We start from the raw sequence: 18,107 nt of genomic DNA, 5'->3' as shown, positions 1-18,107 counted from the left end.
GGGGCAGGTGAGGGAGCTGGGGGTGTTTAGCCTGGAAAAGGCTCAGGGCAGACCTTATCACTCTCCACAACTCCTTGACAGGAGGGTCGGGGTCGGGCTCTGCTCCCAAGTAACAAATGACAAGAGGACATGGCCTCAAGTTGTGCATGGGGAGCTTTAGGTTGGACATTACTTAGAACTGCTTCGCAGAAAGGGTGATTAGACATTGGAATGGGCTGCCCAGGGAGGTGGTGGAGTTACCGTCCCTGGAGGTCTTAAAGGAAAGACTGAACAGCCATACTCCGGCTAACCGGGTGGTGCTCGAGCACGTGTCGGACAGCACAGTGCCACCAGCCTTTCACAGCGCGATCGATTCCGCGATTCTGTGCCCGCGCATTCCTCACCGCCCCCCTCGTGTTCCCGCCCCGCTCCGCCCCGCTCCGCTCCGCCCGCCGCTCGACATGGCCGCCGCGCTGGGGAGGCTGCTCCGCGCCGCGGTGAGTGAGGGACGGCCCGCGGGCCCGCCCGGCCCCGCCGCCCTGAACTGCCGCCCTGACCCTCCCTGTCCCCGCAGGTGCCCGTGGCCGCCGCCGCTGCCGGGAGGAGAGGGACGGCGCAGCTCCCGGCCTGCGCCCGCCGCGCCTTCAGCCTCGGTAAGTGCGGGAAGGTGTGCGGGGGACGCGCCCCGGGAGCGCCCCCGGGCCCAGCCCGCAGCTCCGCGTTCTCCCCTCCGCAGGCTCCTCGCGGTTCGCCGTGGCGGTGACACAGCACGCCCCGTCCTTCAAGGGAACGGCCGTCGTTAACGGAGAGTTCAAGGAGTTGAGCCTAGATGATTTCAAGGGGAAATACTTGGTTCTCTTCTTCTACCCCCTGGACTTGTGAGTGCGGGTTTGTCCCCTTTCCGATGGGCCTTCTGCCTTGCTGAAGGTCATCACAAGCGCTGCAGGTCGTTCTGGTTTTGCCCGATTTGGGGCAGTCTGGCAAAGCAGATGTGCCTGTTTCTAGAGCGTCGGTGATAAGATTGAGGGCACATGGCCGTTGTGTGTTAAAACAGTGGATAAGGTGGCTGGAGAGCATCTTCTGTCTGCAGGGACTGCATCAGGAGCTGGCTGTGGTTCCTGTTACAGTCAGATCGCAGGGGTGAGGGCATTTCCTTGCAGTTTGCAGCTGCCTTGGAGACTCTGTCCTTGAAGCAGCAAGGCCAGCAGAACTGCAAGTACATGGCTCCAAGGCAGAGCATGACAGGATGGGGGTCAGGCCGTTCAGAAGACTTGAATTGCCGAGAGCATCCCGGTGCATGTGGGCACATGGAGAAGGGTTTAACCTGCAGATCTTTCTGCTATAGTTTCCAAAAACTCTCTGGAGAGTCTCTAGCATGTTTCTGTCTTTGCAAAGAATCTATCTAGAACTCAGAGAAGGTAACTACTGTCCCAGCTATGTGACTGTGACTGTTGGTTTGAGACTGAAACTAATAATGAGCAGGAAACATGGCTAAAATTACCAGTCTAAAGATAACGCTCTGCTGCATTAGTGCCTAGAAACACATGAGAGTCTTCTCTAGGGAAGATGGCAGAATTATTACAACCTGATCTGTCTTCCCACCAGCACTTTTGTCTGCCCCACGGAAATTGTGGCTTTTAGCAACAAAGCAAATGAATTTCGTGACGTGAACTGTGAAGTGGTGGCCGTTTCAGTGGACTCTCATTTCAGTCATCTGGCCTGGATAAACACACCACGAAAGGTAGGAATGGAGTCTCTTAGGGCTTTCTCTGTTAGTTTGGTTTCTTTTCACAAGAGCTTCAGAGGAGAGGAGTTGAATAAATAATTGTGCCAACACTGATTTTTAATAGATTTCCTAAAGTTGTATGCAGTCAGCTTCTACATTTGATGACATAATTCTGACCTCTATCTTTTGTTTTCTTTCTCTTTTTCTTAATTATTTGGTATGGGTTTTTAACTTATGTTGCTGTGATGACAGTTATATTGATACCATTGTATCCTTGTACATTTATCTCAAAAGACAAATGCTCAGTTTACATCTCACTGTCCCAAAGTGCCTGTGACAGCTGATAATGCCCAAAAACTATCACAGTAAAGGAGCAGCAGCTCCTTTCAGTCATTACTGTTGACAATTACCCAACAGTGGTGGCTTCAGGTTGGAAGCAAAGGAACCACTAGTTTATTGGAGCACTTGTATCATTAACTCACTTGCTGAAAGGGTTCCACTCTTGCAGTACAAATGGAGGTTATTAGCTTTCTTTAGGAAAGGAAAGTGATGAAGACAGCCTTTTACTGGAGACTCTTTCAGATATGTATAAAAATACGTGCTTTTGAAGACCCAAAGCATCTCCCTGGTTTAGGTAGAGAACCACAGGTGTCCCAGGAAGGTGCAGAAGTGCCTGTGCCATCAGTCCCAGCCTGTGAGGACAGCAGTGTGCACTAGTGCTGCAGGCTCCAGTGGTGTCTTCTGGCACCACTGGAACATGCAGGGAAGGGAAGGGAGTTTAATACACCTGCATTTAATACACCTTGGCTGAGCCTGTCAAAGGTATTTCTTTTCTGCATGCTTTCTTCAAAGCAATATGACTGTGGCCTGTCTTAACAGCTTTATCCCAAAGGTGTTCAGGGTATGTCAGTCATGCACATAGTATTTTACAGATGCACAGACTATTCTGAGTTGGAAGGGACCCACAAAGACCATGGAGTCCAACTCAAAACAGGGTGGAAAGAATTCCATGGTGGTACAGCAGGGAACTGACACCCAGAGAAGCTGAAGCCTTGGTTTCTCTGACATCTGTGCTCAAAACTCTGTGTAGGGAACTCTTGCAGACAAGTGTTTGCAGGATCAGGGTCTGAGTGGCTGAGATTACACAGTGATTCACTGATGATGCCAAGAATAGCAAAGCCAACAAATTCCAGCCTTGTTTCAAGGTTAGAGACCTTATCTCTCTTGCAGTCTCAGTATGTGGCAAAACTGAAAGAAATCTTGTTTGACTTTTCAAATAGTATTTAAATTGATTTGTGAGAGGCAAAACAAGAAAAAAAATGTGCACTGAATAGAACAGCAGACCTCTGACATATTTAGTATGCTTGTAGGAGCATTGTGTTTGGAATCATAGAATTGTTAAGGTTGGAAAAGATCTCTAGGATTGTGAAATCCAACTCACCAGCACCATCACCATGTTCACCACTAACCATGTCCTCAAGTGTCACATCCAACATGCTTTTTTTCCCATGCCCTGAGAAGCTTGTTCCAATGCCTGACAATCCTTTCTGTGAAGAAAATTTTGAGAATATTTGATATAAACCTCCCCTGGTGCAATTTGACGCCATTTCCTCATGTCCTGTCCCTTGTTAGCTGGGAGAAGAAGCTTACCCCCACCTGGCTACACCCACTTTTAAGTAGTTGTCGAGAGTGATGAGGTCACCCCTGAGCCTCCTTTTCTCCTCAGCTCCCTCAGTTGTTCCTCATCAGATGTGTGCTCTAAAGTTTTTTTGTTCACACGTTTGTTTCCCTTCCCTCCCCACCATGTTCATGCTATTTAATTCTGAACACTTAAATACGCAGTTTAAATTTTTCTATTCAATGTTCCTGAATAGGATACAAAGGAAGTTTTTCTGGAAATCTATGGCTGTTGCCATTGGTAGCCTCTTACCACCAAAATAAGCAGTTCTAAAATGCTCTGTGCAAAAGAAATTTTCTCTTTCTAAAGAAACAGACTGTTCCTGACTGCTTCAAAACAAACAAACAAAGCAAACCCAAGCAACACCACACACACCTGGTTAATTTCATGGAGCAGATGCCATGGTTGTGTTTTGTTGTTACTGTGCCCTGAAGGACATGGAATCCACCAGCTCAGGAAGGATGATCCCATGAAGCTTTTCGTAACCAAGTGGAATCTTACTCTGTTCTCTAGAGCGGCGGTTTGGGCAAAATGAATATTCCAATTCTGTCAGACCTCACCAAACAGATCTCCCGTGATTATGGGGTGCTGCTGGAAGGACCTGGCATAGCACTGAGGTAAGGCTCCACTGCTCGTGGCTGTGCTGTGACACAACCCAATCTAACCAACATAAGGCACACTGTTCCCTCCTGTGGGGGAATGGAATCAAGTGAAGACTGTGAGATGTCTGCTGCATGATGGCTGGATCCTACCTTAGGAAAAGGGCACCTGGCCATTTTGGCCATGAAGCTGAGAATGGCCCCAGGCTACTCTGAAAATGTGGGAGGGAAAAGCCAGCTCTTCTGCTCTGAGAGAGGGGGAGAAGTCCATGTAACTAAGGAAAAAGAGCAGCATAGAAAGGCAGTTTCTGATAATTTTTTTCCATAGTAGTCCCTGAGAAACAGTGGATTGGGTAGGAGTCTTCTGGAGGCCTTCAGTTCCTGATCTATTTGGATTAGGAACTTTTGACATTTGTTTACCGACAGATGAAGTTAATTAGTATGGTAAGATCGGGACTTTGGTTTTCACAAATACTTGTATGCAACGGAATTTACTTTAGTAGCATAATGCACAAGCAGCTCTTCACTCAGTACCTACAGATTTGACCAAAAAGACAGGGGCAGGATGCCAGCTTTAAATTTTGAAGTACAGGGGGAACATTGTTCTCCCTTTGCTCTGTGTGCCTGAATTGAATAGTCTCTGCATACTCTCTAACTTCACAGTACCATAGCAATGGATCACTTTGCTAAGATACCAAATGCTATAGTTCTGCTCCTAACTGCTGCCTGTAACTAGCAGTAACTACCTTACTGAAATTGTGCCTCCAGTTCCTTGTGTTTGGCCTTGGAACGTGCTTTGCCTTCCCTAAACTCCTGCTCCGTTGCAGAGGTCTGTTCATCATTGACCCAAACGGGATTGTCAAGCACCTGAGCGTCAATGACCTGCCCGTGGGGCGCAGCGTGGAGGAGACGCTGCGCCTGGTGAAGGCTTTCCAGTTCGTGGAGACACACGGAGAGGTGTGCCCAGCTAACTGGACTCCAAACTCCCCAACGGTGAGTGCTGCTCAGTGCTAAATATAACCCTCCTAAAGATAGGCACTGGCCTCTCTGTGCTTGTCTGGAGGGCTGGCATCCACTTGGATGTGAGCTGCTGGACTGAATCTCTTCCTGTTAAAACACAAAGCTTTTATCAGTTGGGGCACTTTAGTCTGTTTGATACACAGTGTGGGATTTCTGTGAAGAAAGTTACTGGTTTCCTTTTAGGGGACACAAATTATGTTCAAAATTCCAAATTTGACTTGGACTCTCCATTAACTAAGTTCAGATTTTTTACTTATTTAATGCATTGTAATTTAACAGGAAAAATGCGGTTTATACTCACAATTTTCAAGTAGGAGTTGTAAATGATCTTGGCTTTTGTCTTTCAAGTGCAGAAACAGAAATAGATTACTCTTTTTACAAAAAGCATGCATGGATTTTCTTGGATAAAGTGTCAAATCTGTAATTTTTTTATGGTACCTGTAATAACTAAAGTTACATTGTACTTATATCGTACCGAGTAATAACTAAACTTTCTTTTCTTGACAGATCAAACCAAGTCCAGAAGGTTCCAAAGAATATTTTGAAAAAGTGCATAAATAAACACTCAAATATGTGGGCAAAACTCTTAGTTTTGTCCACTGAAGACATTAGGAAAACAGCTGTGATTGTAAAAATTAATAATAAAAATAAAAGGTCTCATTTTGTCATGTTTAAGAAGAAATTAAATGCTGAAATATTTACTGACTCCCTTGTCTTGCTTTAAAAAGGGTACAGCTAAGGCTTTCCCCCATCTTCTGCAACTTCAGTTTCATGGATTTCTGTGACCATTAATCATTTTCCTGAATGTGATGAGTACACAAGTTACAGTTGCCTTCCACTGGCTTTCTCCTCTTTCTTTAACTAGCTTTGGACCAGAAAATGTCCTGCATTTCATTTTCTCATACAACATAAAATTCTGTCAAAAAAAAGTTTGAAACAATACAAGGATAAATTTTTGATATATGGTTTGTTTTTAATGCATTTTGCAGAGGAAGAGATAAATGTAATAATTTTAAAATTATTGGTTTTGTGTGTAAATGCACTAAAACATGGAATGAATGTAAATATGTGCCATTTTAGAAAAAGGTGCAGGTCCTTGGGAGCACTAACAAGGATGAATTTTAATTTTGTTTGGGAGATGGTAAAAACTTGAACCCCCACAGTGCACTTACTGGAGCTTCATGGCAAGTTTTCTTTCACTTGAATTTGCTTGACTCTTGTACTGCTTGAAACTTATGTAGCATCTCTCTAGCTGTAATAAAATAATCTTAACGTGGCCTGGCAGCAGGTGTGATGCTTTGCTTTTCTTTCCCTTTGCCCCTGAGCCCTGTTTCTGTGTTTTGAAGGAATGGGATGTGTTCCTTGCCTCAGCAGCTCTGCCCTGCACCTTTGTTCACTGCAGTTCACAGCCCCTGAAACCAAGTCCTGGGGGGGCTGCACAGATCAATTCAACACTCAGGGGGTTTCTGATTTTCATCCTCTGTCCCTCTGAGCAAAGAAGCACAACGGGGCTGAGTCCTAAATCAGCTTTATAATGGGGATTAATGCTCCACTGTAACAAAGGATTGAGAATTGAAACTGAGGTATCGTGCTTTCTGATGCTGCAGGTTCCACTACTTGCAAATCTTTTCAGTCCTGGTGTTGGGTTGTTTTGTGAAATGAAACCATGGTATTTTTCCCAATAAACCTGGTATTTGAATTTGACCAGTTTTTGCCTGCGGGGCCGCGCCACCCCGACCTTCACCTGGCCTGGCCTTCTCCTCCTTCAGCCATCCCGCGGAGGACGCGGGGGATTCTCCGCTGCCCGGCTCCTCGGCTCTGCCTTCCCGGGGAAGCCGCTGGAAAGGGAAAGGCCGTGGGGCCTGGCCTTCCCCGGGGGAAGCCGCTGGAAAGGGCACCGGAACCCCGGCGCGGCGGCTCCGTGTCCGGCCGGAGCGTGCAGCCGCGGACCGGGCCCGCCGGCACTTCCGGTGCCGCGGCTCCATGGACGTCAACCTGCGCTACTGGAGGGCGGAGGGGCAGGTGGGCAGTGCGGGCGGGGATGTGGGGACGGGTCATGCTTAGGGAAGGTATCCGAAATAACGCCTCGTCTCTCTCAAACGTGTCTCTCTCAGTCGTTCTTCCAGAGGTTTCTCCTCTGGGCGGACGCCTTGGATCCGCTGCTGCTCCTCAAGTCCTCGGTGAGTGCGGCGCAGGGAGGGAGGGTCGGGATGAGCGAGCGACCTCAGGGGCTGTGAAATGGGGTCACTGCAGGGCTGCTGAGGAAAAGGAGACACATGAGGAATGTAGCAGTGAATGTAATGTTCCGGTGCTTAAAGGGATTGCAGGAGAGCTGGGGAGGTGCTCTGGACAAGGACACGGAGTGACAGGAAAAGGGGGAATGGCTTTAAACTGACAGCAGGAGGTTTGGATTATGTTGCAGAAAGAAATTCTTCTTTGTGCGGCTGGGCAGGCCCTGGCACAGGGTGCCCAGAGCAGCTGTGGCTGTCCCTGGATCCCTGGCAGTGCCCAAGGCCAGGTTGGACATTGGGGTTGGAGCACCTGGGACAGTGGAAGGTGTCCCTGCCATGGCAGGGGTGGCACTGGATGGGATTTAAGGTCCCTTCCAACCCAAACCATTCCACAATTCTAGATAAACGTCTATGCACTTCTATATCTGATTCCATAAACCAAGGGATATTTCTAAGCACAACCATATCAGCAGCCCTGCTCAGATTGTGACTGCTGTGCCAGCGGTTGAATTATCTCAATAATTTAAAAGTTTCTATGATTATGAATTGGTTGTCTGTCTGGGTGTGTTTCTCAGGTGAGGAACAGGTGCATCATTAGCTTCTAGGCTTGTATTTGTGGTGTTTCATAACTGATATATTGCACTCAGAATATTGAAATCTGAGGGATTTTTGTTTGTTTTGTTTTTTTTTTCCCGCAAAAACAGAATGAAATAAAAACAACCAGGTTATTTATACAAATTAATGAGAAGACCCTAAATGAGCGCGTACAGAATAATCAGGTATTTTGGACTGCAGTTAAAGTCTTAACATAAGTATTTGGCCATATTTAATTGTTGTTTTATGTTTTAAGATATCTACTAGTTTTAACTTTTTAAAATTAACTTCTGTTCTGCCCTAGTGTGTGCTTTGGTGCTGTTACACAGCCCATGGGATGTGAGTGCTTTATGTTCAACAGGGAGTATACGAACAGAAATTTTAGGGGAAAATATAATTAAAGAGATGTATAAATATATACACTTTGTATAAAAAGAAGTGATTAGAAAAACACATACAACAAATTTAGAAAGAAGATTTTACCCACCCTCTTCTGAAATTTAATTACTAACCTAATTTTCCAACTGTTGTAGACCAAACAAGCCTTCTTGCTAAGCCTGGTAAGTTTACAAAATATTTAGATGGATGTTTTTTCCTTATTTAAGTATGGCAAAGGTGTTCTAATTTGCTTATTTTTTTCTTTTTAAGTCCAGTGTACATCCTGATACAGACAAGATAATTCCTGTTTTGTTTAGACCTCCAGGTAGGTTCCCATGAGAGAAATTTTATGTGTGTGACTGAAGCCTCAGGAAAATCAGCTCATGGTAAATAGCTGCTGTGATACCACAGTGACACTCTTCTCCATATAGAAAAGCAAGCTGACTCTTCTGTTAGTTGCATTGTTAAATGTGTTGAAGGTGTATTTATTTATTCCTATGGTCCTGTTGAGGAATTTCTCCCCAGGATAATCTGCTCATCTAGATGGAAACTCTCTGGTTAGTCTCTGCTTCTTGTTGCTGCAGAATGAGTTTCCAAATCCCTCCACATTTAACTGTCTGCTATAATTTAAGTTTTTCCCTTGCTGGCTGAATTTACTTTCTGGTGACAGATCAAGAGTGCTTGGGGTGTTGTTTAGGCAGCACAGGTTGTTAATCAGGTATTACCATACTGAGGCTATTTACTCATTATCACAACTGTGGCAGCTTTTGTTATACCTCTCTTTTTGAACAGAGACCTGAACTTGTGTTCAGTTTTTGGTTTCCAGTCAGCCCTGGTGAGTGGAGTTCATGAGGGCTCCTTTTGGCTGTGAAATCTGAGCAGGGATTGTGGCTTCTTGAGTGAGGAGTCAGATAAAGCGTAGGGTTGAAGTTAATGGTGATGCTGGGGTTTGTGGGCAGTGTTTTACTTGGAGATGGAAATAGATGGGGGAAGTTAGGGGAATTTTCTGTTCAAGACCATCCATCTACACTCACAGATGTTATTTTTATTGAAATAAAGTTTTCTTTCTTTTTAGCTTTCATGCCCATAACTCTTCCCTTGGTAAGTAATCATGACAGATGCTGGTGTGCATCCAGCAAGGCTTCCATTTTCCATAGCCAGGGATTGGAGAGAGGAAATAGAAGTTTGGGGACGTTATTGTAGCTTCAGCACAAGCTGTTTGAAAGATATCTGTTTTATGGGAAGTGCTGAGTAACCTGGAAATTGAGCCCTTAAAGAATCTCCCTGGAAGACAAAAGCTCTTAGTTACCCTTCTCCAGCAGCATTCCAAGAGATTGTTCATGTGTGAAGGACAGCTTCCTGATGCAAGGTGAGGTCACTCAGCAATGAGAGCAAGGCCTGGGTTTGGTCTGTTCAGCCCCAAAAATCTGGAACTGTAGCAGGAAGGAATTGGAGCCTTGTGTTCTGTGTCTCAAACCCAGAATATGATTTTTTCTTATGCAGATGGTGCATTTGCAAGTAGGAAATGGTGTTACCAGTAAATTACCAAAGATATAAACTCTTGTTACTGTGCTCAAAAATGGCACCATTTTGTTTCATAAAATTTTTAGCTATGTGCCTATTTATTCATTTAGATTCTTTGGGTTTGGGCTTTGCCTATGAGTGTACATCCTGAGATATGTCATTCCATACAGACATTACAGCATGAACTTACATGGCACTGACAGAAAGTACAATAAAAGTCTTGATGGTTGTTAAAATTCATTAATAGAAGTAGTAAAATTAAATTAAGAAATACTTCTTTTTGATATTTACAGCTTCATGCGCTCTCATAGATGTGGTTAGAGTCAGTGCTGGCATTAATAATAAAGATGGTTGATCCACTAATATTAAATGAATTAACTGATCCTTCTCTGAGGCTTTGAAGATTCTCAGCCTTCCTCTTATTTAATATTTTGTATTCTTATGTTGGTTGACTCTGTGTTCCACACCTTTAGTTTGAAACCTCAAGAAAGGTTGTGGTTTATTAAAGCTGAAGTTCTTATTCACTGTCTGAATTTGAGAAGAAGCTGGGAATAAACTCCTAAAATATTTGATCATAGATCAGTTACAGCTAAGTTAATATTCATATCCCCAGCAAAACCTATCTGACCCTTTCTCAATCATTTCTTTAATTGACTTTTTTTACCTTAGTTATTTTATTTGCATCTATTTAAGCTTCACAGGCACAAATGCATTTTTCTTCTGGGTAAGAAAGCATCTTGCTGCAATATTCTTGCACATAATGTTTTACCACTATGTGTCTGTGTTTTATAAATGTCTGTGTGCTTTCTACTGAATAGAAAAATGAGCATGTCACTTCTGTAACAAGAGAATGTGCTAGCCTGGAACCAAGGCTGATGGCTTTGGGCACTGCCTTTGACATTGCTGCCCATGGTACCTCAGCAGTTCTCCTGGTGCTCCTGCACCAAAAACCTCTACACTCTTCAAACTTCATTTTCTTGTGCATTTTTCCTCTTAGGTCATCGTTTCATCTGTTCAGCGCCAGGCAAAGCGTTCTTTTTTTTGGCAGGTAATTGCCTCTTTCTTTCTACTTTTACAGATCTTCTAGTCTCAATCCTGAATTCAATTTTTCTTACAATCTCTTATTTCTGCAGTTTGTGTTTCACACATACACCACAGCATTCGCTCTGATAAATGGAAATGGCACCCCAAAGTCTGAAGTGAGTGTGGACTTTTAATTTTTATAATCATCTTAATTGTGCAAATGCCATTTTGAACTTGATTTGCAAGTGTTTTACAATGTATTTATGCAGTGTGTTTTTTCTGTCCTTAGGAATACTCACTTCGGCAAAAGCAGATCTTCCTTGGCTTGGGAGCCATTTCCTATTCAGCTTGTGTTGGTGTAAGTATTTGCTCAATAATTGCTTTCCTAACAAGTTCTCCTGAGAAGGAGTAGGCACTGAGGTAACCACAGTGCCAGATATCCTTCAGGACTGTGCTCTGGTGCTCTACTCTGATGTCTTGCCACAGAACTATTCAGAATAAGAGCACTTTCTGATCACCTGTCAGCCTTATTTTGTTTGGCTTCCCTTGATGCTTCCTCTTGTGTAATTTTCTTTACTGTTTTGCAAGTTTAGCAAACAGGTAGTGAGAGGAATGACCAGTGTTTACAAACACAGTGAGCCACTGGGGTGTTGTAGCTGATTTTTGATGTGGTGCTGTGGAAGAGATCAAACTCCAAACAAGTGGTGACATCTGCAAGCATCACTATTGGACAGTGTTTGCTAAAATGCCAGGAACAGCATAGCCATGAAGATACTGCACTGGATGCAGGGAAATCAGTCTTCCAGAAAGGAGCTGACCCTGTGCTCTCTGCTGGAATAGGAATTTGTGGTTTCTGCAATTTGCTACATCAGAATGAGCTCAGGTATCATGACACTCTTCACAAGTGTAGATGATTCTGTAATGCCTCTCCTCACCCTCCAAATGAAGCAGTGATTTTCATAAGCTTCTGGCAGAAGAAATGTGATTGGTCTTGCTTCTGTTAGAGGGAGTTTCACCTCTGCCCACTGCAGGGCAAAACAGCCGGGCAGGATTGCTCAGGGCTTAGAGAAGTGTGGGGAGGCAGCCCTGCCCTGGGGTCATCATGAGAGTGCTTCCCTTTGTCCTTCAAGGGAGTCTCTGAGGGCCAGCTGGTGTCCTGGCCATTTATTCCTAAATGAAATTTCCTGCAAATGTATTATGGGAATATAGAATTGGGCTGAAACTGCAGAGAATCAGGAAAAATGCAGAAGTAAACCAGATTTCCTGTTTAGGGGAGAGAGGTGTGTGTGACACAGTGTGGTTGGACAAATGTCCAAGGAATGTTAGTCAAGGTAATTATTTTCTTTTTTCTTTGTATTCACACTGCTGCTGTCCTGTACATAATAACGTTGAATGATTTTTTTATCATAATGTTTTCTATTCTTATCTGAAAGATTGATTACAAGCACCTTCATTAACTAGAGAAGGCATATATTTTGTTGGAATGTTAAACCAAGGTGTTTGCTTATTTTCATAGATGGTAACTATGTACTAATTCAGATTTCTTTTCCTAACCTGTTACACTGAAATGCTGCACATTTTTTCAATGCAAGGTCCCTGTTTCCTCTCCATGCCTTAGGCTCTCCCTCTTGCCTTCATGAATCGTTATGCATTGAAGAGCCCATTAATGCAACTTTTTGTCAAAAAACTGCTACCTGCTCCTCTGCTTGGTGAGTAGAAACAAGCTGTGCATTGTGCAGCTGGCCTGAGGGCCATTTGCCTGTCTGACTGTAGAGTTTTCTTGCTTTTGCACAGGTGTGCTCTCACTGTTTCTTCTCTGGCTGCCTTTGCCGGCCCTCTCCTCTCTGTGGGAGACAACTCTCACTGCAGTGTCCCCAGCCTCATTGGGTTCTTGCTGGTTCTAGTTTCAGAGCTGCAGAGCACTCTTGTGACCTTTGTACACATACCTGAAAGCACCAGGACAGATCAGGAGGGCAGTAGCAGTGGCACTGACATGACTTGGTGTGGCACATCTGGGACACCAGAGTGCGACATTGCTCTGGGAGTGCGGGAAGTGAGATTGTTCCAGCAGGGTGTTACTAATCTTGCAAGGAAAGTGGGACTCAGTTCACTCCTGCAACAGCTCCACTGCCATGGTGAAGTTGCACCAGGACAAGTTTAACTATTTAATGTCATTGTGTTTCTATTGCCATTATAGAAACTTTTGGCCTTTCTTAGGGGAAAATTGATAAAATTAAAACATATCATCCCCTCTGTTTCAAGTTATGCGAGATGCCTATTCAGATCTTTCTGAGGCCTTACATTAGAGGTTTCTGACTTGTTTCCTTTGAAGCAGGTGTTAAATGTGCTTCCATTTTCTTAAATGTGGAGAAAAGCCTGAGGGCTTCTCTGAGCCTAATTGATTAATGTTAGTCCAGCATGTGCAAAGTGTCCTCTGGTACATTGATGAATTTATTGAATAGCCCTACCAAGAACTAATTAAAAAAGCAATCTCTTATTTGAAGCAAGGTCAGTTTGACAGTCTATGCCCTTCCTTTCAATGGAGGATTCAGCCCTTTCTGAAACCCTGTTGCTTTCAGGATTTTGTCTTCTGTGCTGGATTTTATCTTGACTAGGACAAAACCTAACCACAACAGAAATCCCTCCAATTTCTCTTAAGACAAAGTATGCATGGTTTGAGCTGGATGGAAATAATTTTAAAGCTCTGAATCCATAATGACAAAGCCCCTTTTAGGACTGAAGCCTTTCAATCTCACTCAAGCTTCTGAAACAAAGATTCAGATCCCAAGTAGATTCTCATGGGGCAGTGTCTTTTTAAGCTGTAAGGTAATTCAGTTGTGAACTGCTGAAATGGAAATGTAAAATGCACATCATTATGAATGTTACTACTGAGGCAGTCCTTTTGGATCTATTAAAGCAGAATCCCCTTTAACCCTGCAGGTTTGACAAGTGCATTTACCGTGGCAATGGTGAGAAGCCCGGAATTTGACAATGGGATAGAAGTGATGGACAGGAATGGCAAGGTTATAGGAGTGTCTAAGAAGGCTGGTGAGAAGGTAGGTGAGGGGGCAGAGAACTTTTTTGACTTGGGTTTCATTCCCTGCTAAAAGCAGAATGTGATGTAGACAGAATTGGATATAGTGGATAAGGAATCCCACATCAGGTGCTGAATCTTTGGGCAGGTCTCTGGAACCAGGTTCCACAACTTTTGTGTCATCAAGGCTTGGCTGCCTCCCCAAACCAATCTACTGAGGATCAGAGACACTGGCACAGACATTTCTGTTTTCCCTGGTCACCTCCAGAAGGAGATGAGACTCTTGGATCTTCTGATGAGACACCTCAGAGAAAAGCCATGTGGAAACAACTGCATGAGCTTAAGGATGTGGGGACAGCTGGAGAGAGAAGTTCAGATTTAACAAGGCTAGTTAGGATGCCCAGAAGGTACAACCAATTGTATGAAGTTCAGCACAACTTTAAAAAGCAAGTCTTAGCAAAATTATTATCATGGCAGGAAAACTCATCAGTAGTTTCACCTTCCTTTTAAGGAATTTCTCAGTCATAAGCAGAGTATTTGCCTCTTAGTTTCCATTTAAGAAAGAATTCCTCTAATAGATGTTATTATCCCCCATTAACCTGTTGCTTTAAACTCCAGAGTGTAAGACAAAAAAAGCACTCAGGGAAGCAGTGTTTGAAGCTGCCCAGAGCACTGCTTTGACAACACTTGTTTTGCTCTCTCCCTGAAGGCTGTCATGGAAACAGCATTGTCCAGGGCAGTCTTGTTTGGGACAACGTTCTTCCTGCCAGAAGTGCTCATGTACTTTGTGCAGAGGTGAGAGGCACTGCAGGGGGCTGGGGGTGCCTGGTCAGTGCTACTCTGGTTTTCAGTCTGGCAATTGGGATCTGCCAGGTTCTTTCTTGGGTTTGCAGTATTGCTTGCCTTGGTGCAAGTGATGCTGTGGGAAGTTGCTGTTCAGCTGCTGTGATTCTTTGAGATCAGTAAGTGAATCTGGTTATGTCTGAACCTGTGCTCCAAGGGTTTGCAGGAATGAGGTTTTCCTCTCTGCTCCCATGCAGGAAATACGTTTGTGCTCTCCTGACAGGCTGTTTTCCAGCACATACCTACCTCCAGTTCCCTAACTTAAGATTTGAGTTCCAATGTCTGTATCAAAGTTGTTCACACCACTTAGCTTAGGTTTGTATTTTTGAAGAGGTAATGTAGCACTTGAATTTGCAACTAAAGCTGGATAGCAACTTCCAAATAGTTTCCTACCTATTGTAAGACATGTTTTTGCTTTTCAACATTTTAAATCCCTGTATCCAAGAAGAATACCTTGTATACTTCATGAGAGGATTCTTAGCCTGCCCTGAGCTTTTGGTCGTGATCTTTTGTCATGTAAATAGTACAGGCAGGGATCATCTCTGTCAGGTAATTTGGCATTGCTTAAATTGATTCCTATCAGCTTAAGGGACTCTTGTTACGAGAAGACAAATGTAGATGTAAAATAACATTTTAAATATCTCAAGTAATAAATTTTTGCACAAAGCAAAATAGGGCTGCCCATAGGGACTAAATGTTTAAGGAAAGGGTAATGCAAGAAAAATCTTAACCAAGGAACTGAGACATTTTAAAGCACTAATGTACTTTTCCTCCTTTTGTCACTTTGTTTTGTGCTTGTCTGCAGCATTTTCCAAGCTCAGACTGTTAAGATTAAGGAAGAAAGCAAGATCAAAGGGAAAGCACAGGAAGTTAAGAGTAAGAACATAGGAAATGAAGTAAGGAAACATCTTTAGGAACCATAAGCCTAGATTATTACTAATTTCAGTGTAATTTCAACCAGTAAAATAGTAGCAAATGCTCTTTGTGTCATTGTCAGGCTATTTTTCAATACATTGAATACTTTTTTCCATGTCTTGGACAGAGCAAGATTGGTTAAAAATCCTCGTGCTTTGGGTCCAGTGAGGATGTTTATGGTTATGTCAGTGCTAGCAGGGATGCTGCCAGTCTCATTTAGTATGTTCCCACAGTGTGGGGAGGTAAGTCCTTTCACAGAATTGATTTAAGATTATTGTTACATTAAATAAGCCTTTCAGAACTATGGCCAGCAGTCTGAAGGCCACATATTAAAAAAAAAAATAAAAAATCAACACGTTTAATGTGGTACATCTAAAATGGGGCAGCAAAGAGGTTGCCTGTGAAGGCCCATGTACCAGGCAGAGGCTCACAGGACTTTTGAAGTTTGAGTTGCATTGTGTGTTATTTATATTTACACTTTTCAATGTAGATTTATCAGACTTTCACAACAGTCTGAAGCAAGCAAGGTCAGGAGAACTATGTTGAAGATTTAAGCCAAGGCTCTTCCAGCACTGCATTCAGTCCTGCAGGAGAAAGGAAAAATGTAGATGAGAATTTTTTCTCTCATGCAAAGTCAGCATGAGTTCACTGGAGAGGTAAACCTGCTCACACCTGACATCTCTTCACCCTGCCTTGCTGAACTGGAAGGTGTAATCTGTTCCCTGGGAAAGAATGGCTTCCTGGCAGGTTTTAAATGGAGGATTTTGCTCCTGAATATGGCTTTGGAGAAGGCCAAAAGAGAGAGAAGCCTTTCTGCATTTGTTTCCTCTTTCTGAATATTCTTAGCAAATTCTCTTGCAATATTCAGTGGTTTCATTTATTTACCTGAACTTTCTGGCATTTTAGTTTGCTAGTTTTTTTTTTTTTTTCTTTAGATTTCTTAATCTCTTATAACAAGGCAAACTGAACATAAATGAGGGGACTTTTGAGGAATTATCTACTGAGATTAGGGCTGGTTAATGTCCTTTGGGCTTCCCAATGGCTCAGCCCACAGCAGAAGTTCTCCTGTGTGTCACCCAAATATATTTACAGCTGGATTTGATGATCTTAAAGGTCTTTTCACATCTAAATGATTCTGTGATTCTACAGTGAACAAAGATAATGTCACTATTGTAAAATACTAAGTATGTATTCCCATATGTGTGCACATGTAGAAAATGTTGAAGGAGGAAAAAAAAAAGCCTCAAAACAACAAAAAAATCCCTTAAATCTCCAGATAAACAAAGAGGCTCAAGTCCCAAATACTGAATGTAGTATTTGAATTTCTGCAAAATGCAATGCAGTAACAAAGACTTAAAATCCACTTAGCAGGCCATGGTGGTGCTGATTCCCTTTTTTCCTACATTGCAGATAAAGCGAGCAGACCTTGAACCAGAAATTCTGTCATCTACAGAAGAAACAGAGTTCTTCTACAACAGGGGGATTTAGAGCTTGGCTTTTATATACAGATGTGTGCTCTGATCCAAGTGAATTGTGAATGCACCGCTGGCATTTGTGACTGAACTGTGATTCCGTGGTGGCAAAGGTGCCAGATCCGGTGTAGGATGGTGTGGCCTGTAAAGAGGCAGAATTTGGCAACGTGGCTTTGCCAGCCCCAGCCTGGAGGCACATAAACACACCTCACCTGATGCTGAAAAAGTGCTAGAAAAGCACTGTAACACAGCGTTTGTCACAACCTGTGTTCTGTGCTTCCTCTGATGATTGATTTCTTAATTAAACGACTGTTGAGAACATAAGTTTGTTCTGCTGCTGCAGCTTTTGGTGCACTTCTTTCTAGGAACCCAGCTGGTGAAGGCTTTGACATCAGTACTCTTGTGGGTAAAGTCCAGCTGGTTCTTCTCAGAACACTTTGATGTTTTCAGTGATATAACAATGCTCATTTTGAGGATGGAACATGAGTGAGGCAGCCCATTGAAGCGATATTAGACAAAGCAACCCTGATGGCAGTAGAATATTGCTTTAATTTAGGTGTTTAAAAAGTTTCAGGAAATGGGTGTCAAACATGGCTACCAATTCATTCCTGGCTTTCTAAACATCCTTGAAGGAGCTGCAAGGTCTGATGGCCCCAGAGCTTCAGAACTTGGTTTTTTACACTGAAGCCAGGAGGAGATACCATGTCTTTCTGACCTGGACAATGAGGAATTCCACTTTTGCAGGTTGGCCGTGTTTATCCAAAGAAAGCAAGCTCTTTTGATATGTGGCATCCTTTTGGTATGTTGATCAGCAAGGTGACACGTTTTGCTGATCCTATGTAATTATTCAGAGACTTTCAGCTGTCTGGGAAGAGCTGCAGAAAGAGCTTACAGGAGACCCTGTCATTGTGACAACATCTCCAGTGATTTTTGAACCACCTCTCCTACAATCCCTGCTGCTGAGGTTGTGTGACAAGGATGGAAAAGCACTAAATAACAGAAAATTATTTATGTGAAAGTGATTATGACAAGTGTGCCATCATTTAACTTCCTTAGGTCACAGTAGGCAGGTCACTGCTCTACTGTTGCTG

The 18,107-nt window shown here is 43.4% G+C and overlaps 2 protein-coding genes across 3 annotated transcripts; both read left to right on the top strand.

The window, feature by feature from the left end:
- Positions 1-356: 356 nt before the first annotated feature.
- PRDX3 (peroxiredoxin 3) lies at positions 357-6,286 on the top strand. The gene is made up of 7 exons (XM_088169387.1): positions 357-476; positions 554-632; positions 716-857; positions 1,585-1,720; positions 3,897-4,000; positions 4,810-4,975; positions 5,510-6,286. Exons 1-7 carry the CDS (start codon positions 441-443, stop codon positions 5,561-5,563), a joined length of 717 nt encoding a protein of 238 aa, XP_088025513.1. The 5' UTR covers positions 357-440; the 3' UTR covers positions 5,564-6,286.
- A 657-nt stretch (positions 6,287-6,943) lies between these two features.
- SFXN4 (sideroflexin 4) lies at positions 6,944-17,340 on the top strand. 2 transcript variants are annotated; one of them, XM_088169385.1, is made up of 14 exons: positions 6,944-7,024; positions 7,117-7,182; positions 7,938-8,012; positions 8,361-8,387; positions 8,476-8,530; positions 9,281-9,306; positions 10,727-10,777; positions 10,863-10,928; positions 11,042-11,110; positions 12,371-12,461; positions 13,693-13,808; positions 14,496-14,581; positions 15,672-15,786; positions 16,955-17,340. In XM_088169385.1, the coding sequence occupies exons 1-14, from the start codon at positions 6,986-6,988 to the stop codon at positions 17,030-17,032; spliced, it is 960 nt and encodes a 319-aa protein (XP_088025511.1). In that variant the 5' UTR covers positions 6,944-6,985; the 3' UTR covers positions 17,033-17,340. The 2 variants fall into 2 exon arrangements, with proteins under 2 accessions (XP_088025511.1, XP_088025512.1); XM_088169386.1 differs by lacking the exon at positions 7,938-8,012 and having other exon boundaries at positions 6,959-7,024.
- Positions 17,341-18,107: the final 767 nt, after the last annotated feature.

This window comes from Sturnus vulgaris, chromosome 8 (assembly GCF_052056855.1).
Source record: "Sturnus vulgaris isolate bStuVul1 chromosome 8, bStuVul1.hap1, whole genome shotgun sequence".
NCBI classification, from domain to species: Eukaryota; Metazoa; Chordata; class Aves; order Passeriformes; family Sturnidae; genus Sturnus; species Sturnus vulgaris.
The sequence above is the reverse complement of the archived record's forward strand: the minus strand, read 5'-3'. Positions and strand labels throughout refer to the sequence as shown.

Excerpts from the sequence above, each read along its gene's own strand:
- PRDX3 (XM_088169387.1), top strand. The coding sequence starts at position 441 with ATGGCCGCCGCGCTGGGGAGGCTGCTCCGCGCCGCG. Across the intron at positions 477-553 it reads GGAGGCTGCTCCGCGCCGCG|GTGCCCGTGGCCGCCGCCGC; the intron begins GTGAGTGAGGGA and ends CTGTCCCCGCAG. Across the intron at positions 858-1,584 it reads TTCTTCTACCCCCTGGACTT|CACTTTTGTCTGCCCCACGG; the intron begins GTGAGTGCGGGT and ends TCTTCCCACCAG.
- SFXN4 (XM_088169385.1), top strand. The coding sequence starts at position 6,986 with ATGGACGTCAACCTGCGCTACTGGAGGGCGGAGGGGCAG. Across the intron at positions 7,183-7,937 it reads TGCTGCTCCTCAAGTCCTCG|AATGAAATAAAAACAACCAG; the intron begins GTGAGTGCGGCG and ends CCGCAAAAACAG. Across the intron at positions 8,531-9,280 it reads TGTTTTGTTTAGACCTCCAG|CTTTCATGCCCATAACTCTT; the intron begins GTAGGTTCCCAT and ends CTTTCTTTTTAG.